At 50.6% G+C, this 16,787-nt stretch overlaps 7 protein-coding genes and 1 non-coding gene across 8 annotated transcripts; 4 read left to right on the plus strand and 4 right to left on the minus strand.

Moving 5' to 3' along the window:
• Positions 1-465: 465 nt before the first annotated feature.
• On the plus strand, positions 466-2,276 carry BJX68DRAFT_273510 (uncharacterized protein; the record flags this gene model as incomplete). The annotated part of the gene is made up of 4 exons (XM_071047482.1): positions 466-537; positions 605-909; positions 956-1,844; positions 1,956-2,276. 4 exons carry the CDS (start codon positions 466-468, stop codon positions 2,274-2,276), a joined length of 1,587 nt encoding a protein of 528 aa, XP_070892086.1.
• Positions 2,277-3,037: 761 nt separating this feature from the next.
• Positions 3,038-4,235, minus strand: BJX68DRAFT_273511 (uncharacterized protein; the record flags this gene model as incomplete). Its single annotated transcript, XM_071047483.1, has 2 exons — positions 3,038-3,147; positions 3,278-4,235. 2 exons carry the CDS (start codon positions 4,233-4,235, stop codon positions 3,038-3,040), a joined length of 1,068 nt encoding a protein of 355 aa, XP_070892087.1.
• A 1,955-nt stretch (positions 4,236-6,190) lies between these two features.
• Positions 6,191-7,000, plus strand: BJX68DRAFT_259920 (kinase-like domain-containing protein; the record flags this gene model as incomplete). The annotated part of the gene is made up of 5 exons (XM_071043787.1): positions 6,191-6,329; positions 6,377-6,395; positions 6,486-6,591; positions 6,657-6,824; positions 6,872-7,000. The coding sequence occupies 5 exons, from the start codon at positions 6,191-6,193 to the stop codon at positions 6,998-7,000; spliced, it is 561 nt and encodes a 186-aa protein (XP_070892088.1).
• A 2,472-nt stretch (positions 7,001-9,472) lies between these two features.
• Positions 9,473-12,919, plus strand: BJX68DRAFT_259921 (Anp1-domain-containing protein; the record flags this gene model as incomplete). Its single annotated transcript, XM_071043788.1, has 6 exons — positions 9,473-10,102; positions 10,155-10,500; positions 11,343-12,038; positions 12,089-12,408; positions 12,458-12,829; positions 12,860-12,919. The coding sequence occupies 6 exons, from the start codon at positions 9,473-9,475 to the stop codon at positions 12,917-12,919; spliced, it is 2,424 nt and encodes an 807-aa protein (XP_070892089.1).
• Positions 12,920-13,153: 234 nt separating this feature from the next.
• BJX68DRAFT_250698 (uncharacterized protein) lies at positions 13,154-14,594 on the minus strand. The gene is made up of 2 exons (XM_071042295.1): positions 14,506-14,594; positions 13,154-14,448 (listed from the first exon to the last, which is right to left on the minus strand). Exon 2 carries the CDS (start codon positions 14,102-14,104, stop codon positions 13,175-13,177), a length of 930 nt encoding a protein of 309 aa, XP_070892090.1. The 5' UTR covers positions 14,105-14,448; positions 14,506-14,594; the 3' UTR covers positions 13,154-13,174.
• On the minus strand, positions 14,185-15,033 carry BJX68DRAFT_36807 (uncharacterized protein). The gene is made up of 3 exons (XM_071049033.1): positions 14,671-15,033; positions 14,506-14,614; positions 14,185-14,448 (listed from the first exon to the last, which is right to left on the minus strand). Exons 1-3 carry the CDS (start codon positions 14,835-14,837, stop codon positions 14,266-14,268), a joined length of 459 nt encoding a protein of 152 aa, XP_070892091.1. The 5' UTR covers positions 14,838-15,033; the 3' UTR covers positions 14,185-14,265.
• A 197-nt stretch (positions 15,034-15,230) lies between these two features.
• BJX68DRAFT_273516 (uncharacterized protein) lies at positions 15,231-15,902 on the plus strand (the record flags this gene model as incomplete). The annotated part of the gene is made up of 1 exon (XM_071047484.1): positions 15,231-15,902. One exon carries the CDS (start codon positions 15,231-15,233, stop codon positions 15,900-15,902), a length of 672 nt encoding a protein of 223 aa, XP_070892092.1.
• Positions 15,903-15,955: 53 nt separating this feature from the next.
• BJX68DRAFT_t163 lies at positions 15,956-16,067 on the minus strand. The gene has a single exon. It is a non-coding gene; the product is annotated as a tRNA-Leu (tRNA).
• Positions 16,068-16,787: the final 720 nt, after the last annotated feature.

The raw sequence follows: 16,787 nt of genomic DNA on the forward strand, positions 1-16,787 counted from the left end.
CTTATACCGGAAGGAGACACAGTCGTGATATTCGTGGTAGTACTGGTCTTGGTGGTAGTCACAGTGGAGGCATCGGCACAATACGACCAGCCGACAGCCAGACTGCAATCAGTGCTGGATAGCTGAAACTCCTGCCTACAACATAGTGCGGCTAGACCCTGGGAGTTCCACCGATGCGCCGGATGGGCCGGGATCCTGCCAGTACTTGGGAATCTCACACGTTGCCTCGCTGAACCAACACGCAGGGAAGAGTCAGGCCATACCTAGTACGACTCTAAAAACCTCTTCAGATGAGGTCAGTATTTTCCCTCTCTACATTGGGTTACCAATATTTACGATGCAGTACAGGGCAACACAGTTGTGTACCAGAAGTGTAATTTACAGGCCGCCCCTAAAGATCGCTTTGGTAACGACAGCCTCTTTCCACACATCATCCTGCCTGTTTCGCATTGCGTTTACTAGACCATGGCCCCGAGCAACAACGAGATTCTGCTCGCACTTATCCCGGTAGAGATATGGGCGTTGGTCATTGACTGTGTAAGCTTCCTCAGCCTCATTAGTGGTGGTGTTATGCAACTAACCAATCGCGTCCAATAAGCTTCAGTGGGAGTCATGGACAGCACTGCACTCGTTAAACCTCTCATGTCGCAATTTCCATGAGATCGTATCACCTGTTCTATTCAAGACTCTTCGCATTTGCTTTCCGGGAGGAAGGCGGGGTTCGCAGGTGTTTAACCAAGACAACAAGCATAAACGGTTGCATGAACTCCTGGGGCCAGACGATCTTGTGAACATACACCAATACGTCCGCTTCCTTATTCTCTGGGGACAAAAAGGCTCAGCAGCCGATAGTCATGGCGCCTCAATTTTGAAGCTTGTTGAAAGTCTGCCAAATCTGGAAAGTATCAGGTGCGAAGCAACAGCAATCACTACTGGACACACTGACCAGATCCAGATGGCGCAGCATCGCATTCCCGCCGGAGTTGGTTCGCACACTCAACGCAAAGCAACCGCCACCTCTCTTCTACTACGAAGGCCCTCCCCTACCACTTGTTCAAGACGACCTCCTCTTAGGCGCACCTTTCATCAAGTCTCTGAACATCACCTACAGTTCAAACCCCAGCAGTCATAACAACATCGAAATCAACGCCCTTGGTGCTGTCATCCTCTCACTTCCAAACCTGAAGCGTCTGGTCCTAAAGTACAACCCTGGGCCACAGATTCTCAACGGCGCAGACTGTCCGCCCAAGCCCATTTTTGATTTGCCGCCTGCTACCATACTACCGCCTCTACGGGTACTCTGTCTTGCAAACTTGGCCTTCTCGCCCCAGCAGGCGGCTACATGGGCGCGATTTCTTGCCCAGCGGCAGACTCTCCACCACCTCGATCTGGACGGCGCCGCTGATATGACTATTCTAATCAACTATCTTTCCGATTGTCCCGGCGCTGCATCAAGCCTGCGCTCGGCATCATTCCGAATTCACGACGCAACGCGAGCAGAAAACATCTCACGCGTGACGTCGTCGCTTGATGGACTCCTCCGCCAGATCACGCACCTATCTGCATTTTCCGCCAACGACCTCCCGAAGGAAGTCCTGCACAAGGTCGTCGGGCACCACCGCAGCACCCTCCGCCAGCTTCGCTGGCGACATACCTGGTTCCCGCTCCTGGATGCATATTTTGCTGGCATGCACGAACCGAACCCCATCGGCGTGCGGCGGTCAAGTGAGGAGCGGTCTGTCGCGTGTATTTTCTCCCCCGGGGAGTTACGAGATTTGGCCAAGAAACTTCCGCATGTGGAACGATTGGGTCTTGATTTGTGTTTTAGGCGGAATACAGATTTGGTATGGTTGTTCAGCTGCCTGCCTCCATCAATTCCATCCTCCCTCCCTTGTCCATTTTGTTTATGGTCGTGATAACGATACGATATGATACTGACAACCTGATTTGTCAAGCCATACACGCATCTTAGCGCTCTAGCATCCTTCCAACGGCTCAAATACCTCGAGCTAAACTCGCCAACAGTTGAACGGACACAGACACACATGTTACTGGAAGACGCACCATTGGTTAATGAATCCGTGGCTGAAGACGCATTCCAATACATAGCAGCGGAGAAGAATCGCCATGGCAAGGAAGCGTCAGTCAAAGTTTCAACCGAAGCCTCACAGCCCCGGTTCATACAACTAGCCATAAAAGCAGGCGAATGGGAATCCTTCCCCTGGGACACAAACGGTCTAGACAGACGCTATATCCCGTTTGCAATAGTGTGCTAGCGCGAGAGCGCAATCGGCGCCCTTGATACAGTACGTAGGCTCCATGTGAAGTTCCAGTCGCCGTTGCGCCTGAGCTTTCTCGAGGAGAATAAGTTCGAGCAGGCAATGGATGTGGCGGGGTTGTGGTGGGGTGGGAGAGAAGGGGGGCTGGACTATGGGCCGAGGATTTGGTGATTGGGTTGGGCTTTTGCTCATCGGCAGGAATGCCATAGGATACATATCTTACGCTCTGGAGGGTTGGTTGCATGAGCCCTGCAGCTCCCGTGGGAGGGGGATGATTAGGTTGGAATCCGAAGCTCGGATGCCCAGTCTTTCAAGCGTGGAAGAACTCTTTTTTGCTGCACTTTCCAATATGTCAGGCTATATTCCAGACTTTGAACGCCTACTGGAGTCTACTGATTTATTTCTAATCTAGGTACACCGTGCCATGATTTTTATAATGACTTTTCAACCACTACCCAAGAGATGGTCGTGAACATTGTGTTTTAGATATATGGTCCCCAACCACTTCCAGGGTCAAAGAAGAAGATCAACTTTTGCAACAGCCCCCACGAAACTAGACAATAACCTTTCATACATTATCCCCTGACTAGCCAACCTTTGTCATGCCATGTCCGTATAATCAAGAGCCCATCCAGAATGCCAGTCGTTATTTTCCATGTACATGGCTAAAGCACAATGTCAGAACCTGTGTGCTATCACATTTAAATAGCGAAGATACGAACTCACCAACCACGTGAACGCAAAACTATCGGCGTTTATTAAAGGATAATCCGCCTCTTCATCATTTCCGAGCTCTGTTCAGCTAGGGTAGTGACTGGCCCCCATCCATAGGCTGCCCCGTTTGGTCCCCCCTCGAATGGGACGTCAACTGGGAGTCATGTCAGCCTATATTCATCGGCCATGACAATACACGGGGAGGGAACACTTGCTTTTTTGGCTTGGACCCAGTATTGCGTAGGAATGCGATAACTCATGGATAAGGGTAAATGTCATCGAACGGTCCTTGAAATCATCGAGGTGGGAGGCGCGGCTTTCATATGTCGTATCCTTGTATGCGCTCAGGCGAAAATCGGTGTACTGCTTGTTTGGCTCCGGACAGAAGGTGATCACCTCGGCGCGATTGTGAGGATCTAGCTTATCACCACACCAAAAAGCAACCAGTTGCTCCTTTGCGTCGGCCGGCCGACAGACTCCCAGGTCACCCATGTCCCTGATTAAATCTCCTCCGCGGTCCGCAGGCCTTGTGTCCCTATAACTTGTGCCCTCAATATGCTCCAACCAAGTACTATCGCAGCGGAGGTCAATGATTGGCCGAGTAGTGCTCGTGCTGGCATCGAGTGCAGTTCTAAGTTTCATGGCAACATCTAGGCGCCGCCTTTCAGTCAGCCATTCTTGGATAACAAGTAGAATGCACACAAACACACCTCTTTTCCCCTCAACAACCGTGGCCCCGTCCTCGTCCCGATCCAACTTTCCAAAATATGCCTCAAAGGTCAGTAATGCCGAGTAGAGCTCGGGTTCGTCCTCCCCTGGTATGTCGTCCGGTTCTGTGCTCAACCAGTCAGCCAAACTCTGGCTACGTTCGATCATTTCGTCAAACTGCAATAACCACCACAGACAAGTCAGCGCATGCATGTATAAATAGATATTTGGGAAACGGAGAGGGGAATCAACCGCGTCTCGTGCATCTTCCCAAGCCTCTACCAACATGTTTCCGTAGCGACCTCCGCACTGATTGTCCTTCTGTGCTCGCTTCACATTCCTAGCCAATACCCCCGTATCTGCATTGTTCTGATCGGTGTGCTGTAGACTAGCATTGTGCGCGTCGTGCAGATGCAAATACCAGGCATGAGCATGACTATGGCTATTGCTATGGCTATGGCTATGTTCAGTGGGCATAGCCTGGCAAATGCCGCCCAACGCGGGCAGAAACAAGGCAGCGCGGACAAGCCTCATCCTGCGGCGGGCAATGAATGAGGTAGGTAGTCTAGTTAGCCAGTCCCTCCCAAATGGCCAGGCTATTCAGAAGAATCCGAGAATCGTGGATATCTTTGAGAAAGCATGGAGTGAGGTGCAAAATCTAAAGAACTGGAGTATTGATTGGAGTGTGCTGTGAAGGATTCAGCATAGGTCCAGAAAATCAGGCAGTTGGATCACGTTGCACTGGGTTGGTCCATTCACCCTGGGCCCTCGCGAATGGCTAAAAGGGCTAATAGAGGCACAAGTATATGAACCAGATCTGTATGAAAGACCCAGCTATTTAGAGTGACAGCGGCTATCTCCTTGCTGCCTAGGGGGCTCCATGGCAGCATGGAAATCCCTACTGTTGTATAGTTTTAGACATTTCGGGGAACTTTGAATATTGTTCAGTGCTCCCTGTTACATATCTCTCGTTACTATGACTTGGAATTGTTAGCTTTTGGACGTTGATAACAATAAAGTTCGGATGTTGAGATGTGCTCTAGGAACTGCACGGCTACTTGGGAGGGTGGTATAACAGCTTTTATACTTTCTAACATATTAGTAGTTTGGGTGATATATCTAGCGATATACTTGGCTAACATAAAGAGGAGCACTGGGTATAATAAATACTGTAAGGATATCAGTACGGGTCTACCAGAGGAATTCCTGGAACAGCACAAGACATATATACCTGTAGCACGCTTTGTAACTTAATATCCTGTAGATTACCTGCATGGCTAACAATAAGGCAATCTACTTAGTATCTGGCCTAGTACCCTCAGGCGCAACTTAACATGTTCTACCTATCTATGACAGCGCGGGAATTTGCAGCGCGTAAGGATGATGGGAGCCGGCCCCAAGTGTAATACTACCGCATTCCATGGGAAACTCGGGAATGAGCTGCTCTACCCAGGTACTTACTCGGTGCGACCTTGGGTTTCAGATTTGATAGATAGTAGGAGGAAGCAAGAATACGTGTTTGCTCGAATGCCAGCATTCACTAAATGGGCTTTCATCTGATTATTCGTGCCTAAATTCTTTACTGTAATAGAAAGGTCACATTAAACACCTGATTTCATCGCCGTCCACCAAGAGCAGGGGCACTGAATTACTCCCCAGATATATAAGAAGATGCTCCTTATAAGATTGCCGATAAACTTGCCAGTATTGGGGGAGATATCAGACTCTACTAGGTTTCAGAATTGCCTTGATACTAAACTGAGTAGTATCAAGCGTCTGCTTAGTGAGTTTATAAATCATGTGTACTTACTCTCTGTCGGCCGGGCCGTCGATCTAGGTGGAGGATGTGGAAAAGTTGAGAGGTCTGCCATTCTGAATAACTGGGGAAACGACACTATTTAAGCACAAGGATCGACTAAACTAAATAAGGAAACAGGGGCTATCCAATATTACTGCTCCAATCGCTGTATCTCGTGAGTCCTGAGAGGAATGTTCGATGGAATGGTGAGAGGAATGCTTGCGCGGGGTCCGGAGCCAGGGGCTCCGGCCGACACTCTCTAATTCATCTATTAGATCAATTAGGCTTTGACCCTGGTATATTCGGAAAGATTGTCTGCTAAGCTCCAAGGACTAAACCTTCAGATGGTATTGGTTGTTGGATACTCAATCATAGCTGACAGGAGGCGTGACGCGCGTTTTCCCGTGCAAGCAATTGAAGAACTTTATCCCTGCAAGCCTCCCATAATATACCCCCAATGTTGGCATCAAGATCCCGAGCTCTTCTAGCGAGTCGCTTTTGCAAGAGCTCATCATATTCGAGCTCGCTCCAGCGCACATCCATTTTGGCATAAAAGCCCCTTTTCCATCGGGCAACCAGCACGTCTTCAAGTCACCCTCTGCTTTTTACGCAGCTCACGGGCTCCTCAGACGTCAACAATTGACTACGTGACAATGCAATCCATGTCCGCCTTGCCATACCTGACAAGTCTATGTTTGTTTTTGAACACTTCACAGGTCACCTTTTGACCCTTGTCCAGAAGGACTTACCCCTTGTGGTAGTCAAGCAAATTCTCAAGAATGCCCTTACTAGACTTGCTGAGCTCCACGATCAAGATATTGTTCACACGGGTACTTTGTCCATCTTGAAACACTGGATAGCAACTTACTGTTCGTAGAATACAAAATGGACAACGTGTTCATCAACTAGCAAGACCAAAATGATGAAATCCTGGTCAACGAAGCCCAACTTGGGGATCTCGGAGATGTAGCCCATACCACCCCGAGTTGCAACATGGTCGGAAAGCAGGAAGGCAACTGGATGTGGAGGAGTCCCGAAGCGCATGCAAGAGGGCCTGTCAACAAGCCTTCAGATATCTTCTCGTTTGCTCTTGTTGGAAGTTCAGTCTCCGGAGAATGTTCAAAAGCGCACCTTATAACTAACGGGCCACTACGCAGTGCATTATCACCCTCCACAAGCGCATTATCCTCGCGGTTCGAGAAGAAGAGCTGGGAGAGGGTGTCGATCCCCTCGCTATCGTAATAGAGCGCCAGATCTCCTACTTTGCAGATGAAGATGGCCTCTATGGGGCTTTGAAGCATCCTGGTGACAATCCCTGGGTTCAGGTATTCGAGGTGACTCGGAATGGATTAACCATGACACACCACGAGAGCCATTCAAATACTGGAAGGGTGTTGATGATGAGTTTAAAGACCTTGTATGTGCCATGACGCGGTTTGATCTGGGAAACCAGATTACGGCGCGTCAGGCCTTTAAGCATAGGGTCACAAATATCAGTTAGTGACTACATGCAGGTGTGTAATGCTTGAAGGTTGACTATGATAATTTGGAGCAAGCCTGGACTCTGGAGAGCGTGAGTGCGTAATTATTTGTGGTGGCATAGTTTCCTCTGGGATAAACCCACAGCCCGTAAATGGAATTTAGGAGACATACTATGTAAAAGAGCTTTGTCAGGGTATTACGTCAGGAGGGCGATGAAGAAAGATGAAAGAGGTCCGAATAAAAAAGAGACGAGAAGAGAAGAGAAAAGTGCAGAGTATGTCCACAGCTGAGGTCCAAGTCAAGATGCAACCTCGATTGACCTCCAATGGATATATTTCCGCTTGGCCCTTGGGCTTATGTAGTTGCCCAGCAGTCGGACTCTTCTGATCCGTGTCACCAAAGCGAGTCTCACTCTCCTGAACCTTGGGATCTTGAGTTATTCTTCGAAATATCGTAGTCAATTAGCCATGTAGGCTAATTGGGTCATATGGTAGTGGTGGTGATACCTTGCAAGACAGATACTATACTACATGTTTGGAGTGCGTTAGTATAAAATGCACGCAGTCACTAGTTAAGACTGCTAGTGGTATTAGCAAACTGACGAGGGACTTGCGTGACCAAGACCAACTGACAAATCCAACTTTCTCAGCTGAGCAAAATCAGCAAGCAGAAAAGTAGGCAAGCAACAAATCCTCAATTCTTCAAGTCATATTTGCAGGTGACTGTGCAGTATATCCGAAGTCGGGACATGGTCGCTTAGCCGGTAGTGCAGATCGCGCCAACCAGCACCCTCAGCGCGCCACATACGCAGCCCACGCCATCTCACTCACCACCGGATAAAGCAGGAAAAGAAAAAATCCCAGCAGAGCGAAAGCCTTGGCATCTCAGAACCCTTGCTCGGAGGCATGCTCGGGTCACGCAAGACTCTGACACCCGCTGTCACAAATATCCTCCGATGAATCAGCCCCCGTCATCCCCGCTCCAGATCCCGAGTCATTGGCGATCGAATCTCACCGATTTGCGTTTTCCGGGGATGGAGATTTGGAGGCGTCTGGGTCTAGCGTCTGACAAGGGAGAAGGAAAAGAACAAAAGGAAGAAAAGAGCCCTTGAACTCTGAATTATCGGTGGGCCGTCCAGACTCTGCATCATCCCCTCGGCGTTATCGCTCGCTCTCGCTCGATATTTCCCAAACCTTCGTCTTTGTCCGCTCGAGCGCGGCAGTGCCTAAAGAAAAAGTGACTGGAAGGATCTTCGGGGTAAGTGCGGAGGAAGCCGAATCATGCAAGTGCGTGGCGATGTGGCACTACTTAACCTTACCACTGACTGCGATCGATAATATTCAACATCAGACGGTGGCGCTGACGGCAACTTGGACCGACGAACCTCGACGCTTCGAGACTTGACTGCCGTGCCTCGGGCGCGAAGCTAGTCTCGTTTACAGCCTGTTCCAAAGGCCATCGCAGCTTTGCAACTTGCTTTGGGCGCCCGGAATACGATTCGGTCAGGTTAGCTGGAATGGCGCGATCTCTTTTTTGTTGTTTTGCACTTTTGATGGACGGCAGCCAGCGGTTTAGAGGCTGGGCGGCAAGAATAGGCGAGGGGTAGGTACAGCTGGAGGAGACTGGGTCCTGCAAACGCAGTGTTGATTGTAGAGTCCTTGGCTGGTTACAGGCTGGAACTTGAGTCAGGTTGAGATGCTCTTCGCCAAAAGGGCAGTAGTGAGCCTTGAGGTTCTGCGCGTCCCCACCCCTGCTGAGCAGTGAGCCACGCCGAGAGTGGTGGTCAATAGCGCAATATTATATGCGGGCTCGGTCAAGCGGCATATGGGAGGGACTAGCATGGAAGCGAAGCGGACTGCAGAATTATCCAGCAGTGCGACGATGACACGTCCAACCGATGCCAATGTCTTGCCTGAGTTTGGGGTTAATTATAGGAGGGGAGACCGAGGGTCACTGCTATTCGATGGGCAAAAAGAAATTATACGGGTAAGAAAACTCTCCCAGTTTCCTTGCGTCAAGAATTTTCCTATTAGTTAGCACTCAGCTGGTGGGCCGATAGCTCAAACTATTTCCCAAAGATTCGGGGATTTGGCGAGAGAAGGTATTCCTGCCAACTTGGAATGTGTTGTCCATCTCCAACTCCATTCGCCTCTCTGTGACGGATCTGATCCAGCCTGAAACCCCACTGGGCAAGTCTCAGTGCTGCGATCTAGATTTGTCTGGCGCATCTTGGGTCCAAAGCTCGGCGTCTCAAAGGATTTCCCGTGCGGAGCTGCCTGCTATTTTTCGCTTTGGCCTGGGGGAGCCGCGCGACCATTTCTTGAATATATCCCAAATGTCTCCCCAGTGGTTCCGTCAAACGAGACCATCATTCTTCTTCTCTTTATAAAGCTTGTCCCGCCCGCTGAGACATTGTCTTGAGCCACATCTCTTTTATCTACCTTTTACCTGTAATCTACGTCCGTTCTTCTCCTTTCATATAAAAGTTCCAATGGCGACTCCGCTGGTCGGCACGGCCATCATCACAGGAGGAAATGGGTCGCTTGGCTCAGAAATAGCTGTTGCCATCGCAAAGACACAGCCCTATGTCCATCTCTTGCTTCTGGCCCGCGACATCAGATCAGAAAGCGTCAAGCAGGTCAGAGAGCGCGTCCGGTTGATCGGGCCACGGTCCTTTGAAGTCCTCAAAGTAGACCTGGCCAACTTCAATTCTGTCGTCAGTTTCGCAGAACTTACCGTCGAGCGAGTCCATAACAAAGAAATACCTCCCGTGACTTTATTGATCAACTCCGCCGCCATGTCGTCATACGTCTCAGATCATGTCACACGAGATGGCCACGACCCGGTCTACCAAACAAACTGTATTGCGCCGTTCTTACTGACCGTTAGCTTGCTCGAGGCGTTCCGAGCCGGCGACGGTACGCCGAATGGTGGTGCAAGGGTTATCAATATCGGGTGTTCCTCAATGTCGAAAGGGACACTCGGATACTTTGAAGACCCAGACTCTGTAAACTTGCAGAATGGGGCGGCACTCAGTGCAAAGGAAGGAAACAAGCGTTTCGGAAGCAGCAAGTTGATAATGAGCGCGGCAATGTATGCGCTCCGGCGGAGCCTGGTCTTGGTAAGATCCATGGCCGTCCTGACTAACACCGAGCTGACCGTACCATATCTAGACCGGAAACTTTTCCCTCAACATATACACACTCGACCCTGGCGGCATGACGGGCGAGAGCCACTTGACGACTGCAACCCCGTTATCAGTTCGAATGGCACACTCAACACGAACGGGGCTTCGGCCGGTCCTTCGAGTATTTTCCAAGAGCGCAATGAACAGAGCCAGTGTCCCCGCCAAAGTGATAGCGAGAGTCGCATTCCAGCGCGACACGGTGGAGAACTGGGGTAGAGAGCGATATTATATCTTGGACAGCGAATATGAGGCCGGATCTGTCATCCCCGCCCTGCGAGACCACCAGCAGATGGATGCATTGCTCGGGAAGCTGATGCGACAGATTGAGATCGGTGTCAAGGGGATGGGGTCACCGTCGTCGAGAATATCACGGTTGAGCTCCTAATTGGGTCTGAAAAAGCGGGCGATCTCCCGACCATTCCTGTTCCTTGTGCCTTGTGCCTTGTTTTTCTGCATCTAGACTTTCCTTGCATTCCTCGGAGTTCGTGGTGGCTTCGACCTCGCATCTGACGCTTTGATGCTCTATTTCGTCATTCTGTTGCTTATTAGCCTTGCAAAGCGATATATAATACTCTGTATAGCCTGTAAATAGAAAAATCAGACAGTACCTTGGAATAAAAAGAAGCGAACCGTGGAACTGACAGATGGTTACATGGCCGCAAACGGGATGCTGTGCTGCGCCGTCCGCATTTGGAGGTGAAGCGGATCATGTCGACTCCCGATCTTCCGGCCAGTCTGGCCCAGCGTTGGTGATCGTCATCGCTTTCCATGCAATTAAACGATGCGACGTGAAAAAGACACAATCTTCTTCCTGTCACTCCTTCCGGCACTCTTCTCTACCTCGGGATCACCCTGACACCTGTTCGCTACCTCGCCGGACCTTCATTTCTCTCTCGCTCGGCCCCTTGTCTCGTCTTCGTCTCCTAATACGAGATCCGAGCTGCGACAACGTCTGACTGCGCTTTGCGAACTCGAACGGTTCTGTATCTTGGGGGTCGGGATAGGGCTACACATGGTGAATGACCTGCAGAGATGAGTAGGCACCACGCCTTTGCGAATGGGTATACGGCCTACCCGCGAGGAGGCCAAGGCACATTTTCCATCTCTCCCCATCGGTCAGTATTCCGTCGCCTTGCGGAGTGTGGATTGCGAAAATCATCTGGCTGACATTCAGATCTTCAAAGATTCCAACCACGCTCACAACCTGCCTTGCGACGGCGAAAACAACTCGTCCAACGACTGTTCCTCTTCGGCGGTGTCGCATTCCTCCTCCTGATCCTCATCTTCCCATCATGGCGAGCTTCCGTTCTCCCCGTGCTCTCACTCGGTCTCCTCTCCTCATCACCGGAACATCTACATATACAGACGGTGCGATATTATGACCTCGCGAAAACCAAGGGCACATCGAGTGGGTGGGAGCACGAGGAACGGGTGCTCATGTGCACCCCTCTCCGCGATGCCGCTTCCCACCTGCCAATGTTTTTTTCGCATCTCCGAAACCTTACGTACCCGCACCATCTCATCGACCTCGCCTTCCTCATATCCGACTCGAAAGATCAGACGAACGAGATGCTGCTGAAAATGCTGGAGGAGCTTCAGCACGACCCGAACCAAGATATGCCGTTCGGCGAGATTTCTGTCATACAAAAGGATTTCGGACAGCAGGTGAATCAGGACGTGGAAAGCAGGCATGGTTTTGCTGCGCAGGCGGGGCGTAGGAAGCGGATGGCCCAGGCGCGGAATTGGTTGCTCAGCGCGACACTTCGACCGACACACAGCTGGGTCTATTGGAGAGACGCCGATGTGCTTACGGCACCGACTACCATTCTGGAAGACCTTATGAGACACGATAAAGATGTCATTGTTCCAAGTGAGTATCCTGAGAGCCATACACTTCAGGCACAATCTAATGTTCCACAGACGTTTGGCGACCATTACCCGATTGGCTCGGCGGCGAACAACCATACGACCTGAACTCCTGGCAAGAGTCGGAGACGGCTCTAGCACTCGCAGACACGCTAGACGAGGACGCAGTCATTGTGGAAGGCTACGCCGAATACGCCACATGGAGGCCTCACTTGGCCTACCTCCGTGACCCGTACGGAGACCCTGACATGGAAATGGAACTGGACGGAGTAGGAGGCGTCAGTATTCTCGCCAAGGCAAAGGTGTTCCGGGCAGGTGTCCACTTCCCGGCCTTTAGTTTCGAGAAGCACGCGGAGACCGAGGGATTTGGCAAGGTAAGCCACTACTTTGAGCCTATCCTCCGCCCTACTAATTGTGGAATAGATGGCCAGACGTATGGGCTTTTCCGTCGTCGGGCTACCTCATTACACCATTTGGCATCTGTACGAACCCAGTGTCGATGATCTCCGACACATGGAGGAGTTGGAAGAAGAGCGAAAAGCCATCGAAGACGAGGAACACGCACAAGCCGAGCGAGCGGAACGCACAGAAACCTACTACAAGGATCCCAGAGTCGAGTCCGAAATCGACAATGCGTTCGTCCGCGACTCCGTCAACGAAGAGCAGCGCGCAAACCCCAAGACGACGGAGGACGAGAAGACGAAGGGCTCTTCAATCGACTATTCCGGCGCCGCGGCGGACTCGGTTTCGGAGAAGCCAAAGGGTCAGGTCAAGACCACGGTTGACGACGATGACGTTCATGATGAAAAGAGGACTCCACCGCAGCCTCAGCCTCAGGCTGGCAGTGGTCAGAAGCAGCAGGTCAAGGCTCGCTCTACGGTTTAGGTCGCATGTTTGGAATGACGGGACCTTTTAGGCCTGGTGCTGGTCATTGGGCGGTTTATGTTTATGTTGAAAACAGGCTGATCTAACACTGGCTTTTCTGTATATGTATTTGGAGTTTTGTTAAGAGAGGTGGGGTATTATTTATCTGGATAATGAATATTGCTTGGCTCGGTGCTTTATGACTCAGACCTATCCTACTATTACACACTCGTTTCATCTCAGAAATTACTCGTAGCTGCTGGCTGTTCGGTACACTCAATGTGTCTCGTATGATCCCAGTCCGATCTGGTTGGCCTCTCCCTCATCAGCCTCAGCAGCATGACTCCTCTTAGTAGAACGAGTAATACGAGTACTACTCTCCCCAGCAGAGACCATCTCGTTCGCCTCCCTGATTGCCTCCTCCCTTTTCTCTCTTGCCCAGTCACGCGCATTCCGATACGCCGTTATAGCCCTCTCCCAGCTCTCCATGTTCCCTTTCATCGACCAGCTATCGATAGTCGTCATAATATACTCCGACGCGCCGTGGCGGTTTGCTTTTCGCGGGTAGGTCGCGTACAGAGTAAGAGTGCCAGAGTCCCGCTCAAAGGTCGACGATAGTGTATACGCATTACCGTCATAGACGGCACCCGCATCACCGGCACGTTTGCCGTACGCGCGTAGGGCAAGCATCGCCCTGGCACCAAAGGCAGCGTTGTAGCAGGCCTGCCTTTCGGCCACTGTACCGCTCCCGTGAGGTCCTTTGAGCTCTAGAGTGAAGTTTGGGCAGATGGTGCTCCGGGCACGCTTTGAAGGGCGGATTCTGTCGCTCAAGGCCTCGCAGATCTTTCGTTTGAGGGTATGGGTGGATGACGCGTAGACCCGGTCCGGCTTGGGCTGCACCAGGCCGTGTCTGGCCAATGGCCTGAAATGGTCGAATTGCAGCTCCCTGTGGCGCTGTTCGGTAGAGGCGCGCTGTGCAGAGTCCGGACCTTCTATCAGGGGAAGGAAATTATATATGACATCCTGTTCGCATAGAGCTCGTGTACGCTCGCTTCGAAACCTGTTAAAGAGGGTTTCCAAGTTTGAAGCTGGAAGGGTTGGCCCGCTCCGTGCAAGGTGTTCTCTGATCTCTTTGATATTCCTCGGCGGTGCAGGCCATTCACCATCAGCATCGGGAACATCAGCAAGATAGATGCCGGTGGCCATCAAAAATTCTTCAAAGTTTTTGTCATAGGCAGTGGTGTTCTTTCCGGCGCCCTGTCGGCCTCGGCGCTGAGATTTCTTTTTGATTGCCTTTTTGACGGTTTTGTGAAGGGTCTCCTTCTCAGAGTTTCTTAGTTTGGCGGTGCCCCTGCTGCTGGAAGTCCTCACTGATATTTTTTCGCCAGTGAGGACACCACTGAGATGGTGCTGAGACTGCCACTGCGGGAATTCTCGTTCCAAGTCCGCCTATCTGTAGATGGGGATGTTGAAGCCTCTGGGCCGATGTCCTCTTCATTGTGTGTTGGGGGCGTTGTGGAGTGGGCGTCGCGGGTTGGAGGAAGGGGGTACTAGATTTCGGAAGATCAGCTGCGGTAAAAAGCAAGTCTGACACATAAAGGACATACATCTCGAATATCGCTGATATCAGGGCCCCCGTTCCGTGCAAATCGCTTAAGCTCCTTCTGAGAAGATGGGGTGAGACGTGACACGATCTCGGTCGAAGTATCTAGCGGTCTATAAACCACGTCAGTGCGGCAAAGTCATGGATGGCATAGAGAGGGCCACAGAACCCTGGGGGATGCCTAGGATAGTCGCTGGCTGTCTGACGCTGTAGCTCTCGGAGGGCGATATTGGTAAACCAGATTTTGGGCAAGCTCTTCCAGAAGGTTGGATGTGGTAGATATGATCCTGAGCGCCGGCGGCGCTGTCTGCAACGCAAATGTCTGCAGCTCGCCATGAAAGAAAATTATATAATCGTGATGGAGACTGGGTGGGTATGAAGTGAAAGTGCGTGTAGCCTGAAAGCAATATTGAGAAGCCAAAAAGGTCCAGCATCATATCAGGGTGATCTGAAATATTAATACTCAGCAAAGAAAAAGATTCGACAAATACCAGAAGTGACAAAGAGAGAGCAGCACCAGGGCGCAGAAACTGGGTACACTGCGCTACTCTTTGTTCTCGTCATGGACAAAGCCAGCAGACTGGCCACCAGTCACAAAAGGTGACTGGAATTCTTTTATCCTCTTTCAAAAGTTGGTTGTCCACACTGGGCCAGACACTCTCTGGGTGAACTCGCATAGTAATCCAGCTCCATCTGTTCTAGCCGTCAATATGGAACAGAGAGATCGATATGGGACTTCGCGCATGGCTGTACAGAAAAGGCTTTCGGACCAATGATGATATCAAGCGTCTCGAAGCTATTGGAGGATCTTTCGCGACAGCAATGTTCATGCTTCTAATTTCCTTACCGCGCGGGGGGAATCCCAACTCGGTGAAGGTACCCCCATCGAAAGGGACGAGACGAAGTGGCCCAGGTCTTTGTTCAAATAAGCTTTGGCAGGTAAGAGAGCTCCATGAGGAATTGGAGAAAGCATGGCGCAGGGAGACGGACATCGAGAAGCCAGGCCAACAAGTACCTTTGGACCGCGACGAGCCACCTGAGAGGTGCCAGTCGTTTAGTGATCACAACTTAGATATCACCGTCGACATCTATGAGCTTGAGGAGATGATCGCCGCGAAGGAGCGCGACGACCTTGAGAAGATAGGGATCTCAGTTACTTCTTCACGTAGTGGCAAGCTGCAGCTCGAGGTTACTCGCGTGGCTTTGCCTGCAGTGAACTCGAACCAGCAAAACGGAAAACTCATAAAGGAGGGCTTAGCGCCGCAGGTAATCCAGACGCCATCAGCCTACTCGGTGGACGTCTATACAAGGGATACAATCAGAAAACTGAGTTTTATGGTCCAGGACTTGCCACCTGGGTATTGCGGGCAAGAGGGATCAAACTTTAAGAATTCTAGATAATACACTCTAAATGATTGCAGCGAAGCGATAATTATGGGCTCAAATAAAAAAAATGACAAGGACGTGATTCGAACACGCGAGAGTTTCCTCACTGCTGGTCAACCCTTATTCAGGAAGATCATGTGATCTTGAAAGCAGCGCCTTAGACCGCTCGGCCACCTTGCCAATTTAAATTATTTTGCTTCTTTAACTTTAAATTGCTATGAAAAGTGTAGACGAGTTGCTAAAAACTGGTTCCCCAAATTGGCCCTCGGCCATGTTCAAGGATTTCCGTGCTTCGCAAACTTATGAGCTGATTCGCTTTGGGAGTTCCAGCAAGTTGATTAGGATATATAAATAATGAGGGCTTCTTTGCTCTGCCAGATTCCGAGATACCAGTTTTTGTGGCCTGGTACTGTGAGGGGCTTTGGCCAGGAGGCGGCAGATGCATGCGTGTATCCAGTTCCTCACCACTATTAACATTGATACAAACCATGAAGTAAACCTTGATAACCTTTGAATAGGTCTACAAGCATCGCTTGGCTCTGTCTCACGAACAAACATTGGGATCTATGTCTGAAAGGCGTTGTCAGATAAGTCCAACCGATCCTGCTTAGGCCTGGAAGGGCTTAAGGTATTCTGATATCGATAGAGAAGACTGCTTCTTAACGAACTAAGAAGGTAACTGGGTTTCTGAAAGGTAGGGTAGCTTTGATTCCGAAAGTAACAGACAGTAGCTAAAACTAATTACAAGTGTTAACGAGTGTCCTTAAATACTAGCTGTCCATCATATCCATCATAGCCCTCAGCTATGCTGGCTATGTTCCTTGTCAGAGTCGTCATAGTCGATAGCTCGGACGGTTATGACCGTAACTCTTGGCATCCTAGTCAGGGCTATGACCGGCG

Source organism: Aspergillus pseudodeflectus, assembly GCF_044049435.1.
Source record: "Aspergillus pseudodeflectus strain CBS 756.74 chromosome Unknown BJX68scaffold_116, whole genome shotgun sequence".
In the NCBI taxonomy this organism is placed as follows: Eukaryota; Fungi; Ascomycota; class Eurotiomycetes; order Eurotiales; family Aspergillaceae; genus Aspergillus; species Aspergillus pseudodeflectus.

Coding starts and splice junctions, on each gene's coding strand:
- BJX68DRAFT_250698 (XM_071042295.1), bottom strand. CDS start 14,104: ATGGCCACCGGCATCTATCTTGCTGATGTTCCCGATGCTGATGGTGAA.
- BJX68DRAFT_36807 (XM_071049033.1), bottom strand. CDS start 14,837: ATGGCGAGCTGCAGACATTTGCGTTGCAGACAGCGCCGCCGGCGCTCA. Junction 14,615..14,670: donor TATCCTAGGCATCCCCCAGG/GTTCTGTGGCCC, acceptor CGTGGTTTATAG/ACCGCTAGATACTTCGACCG. Junction 14,449..14,505: donor ATATCAGCGATATTCGAGAT/GTATGTCCTTTA, acceptor TCCGAAATCTAG/TACCCCCTTCCTCCAACCCG.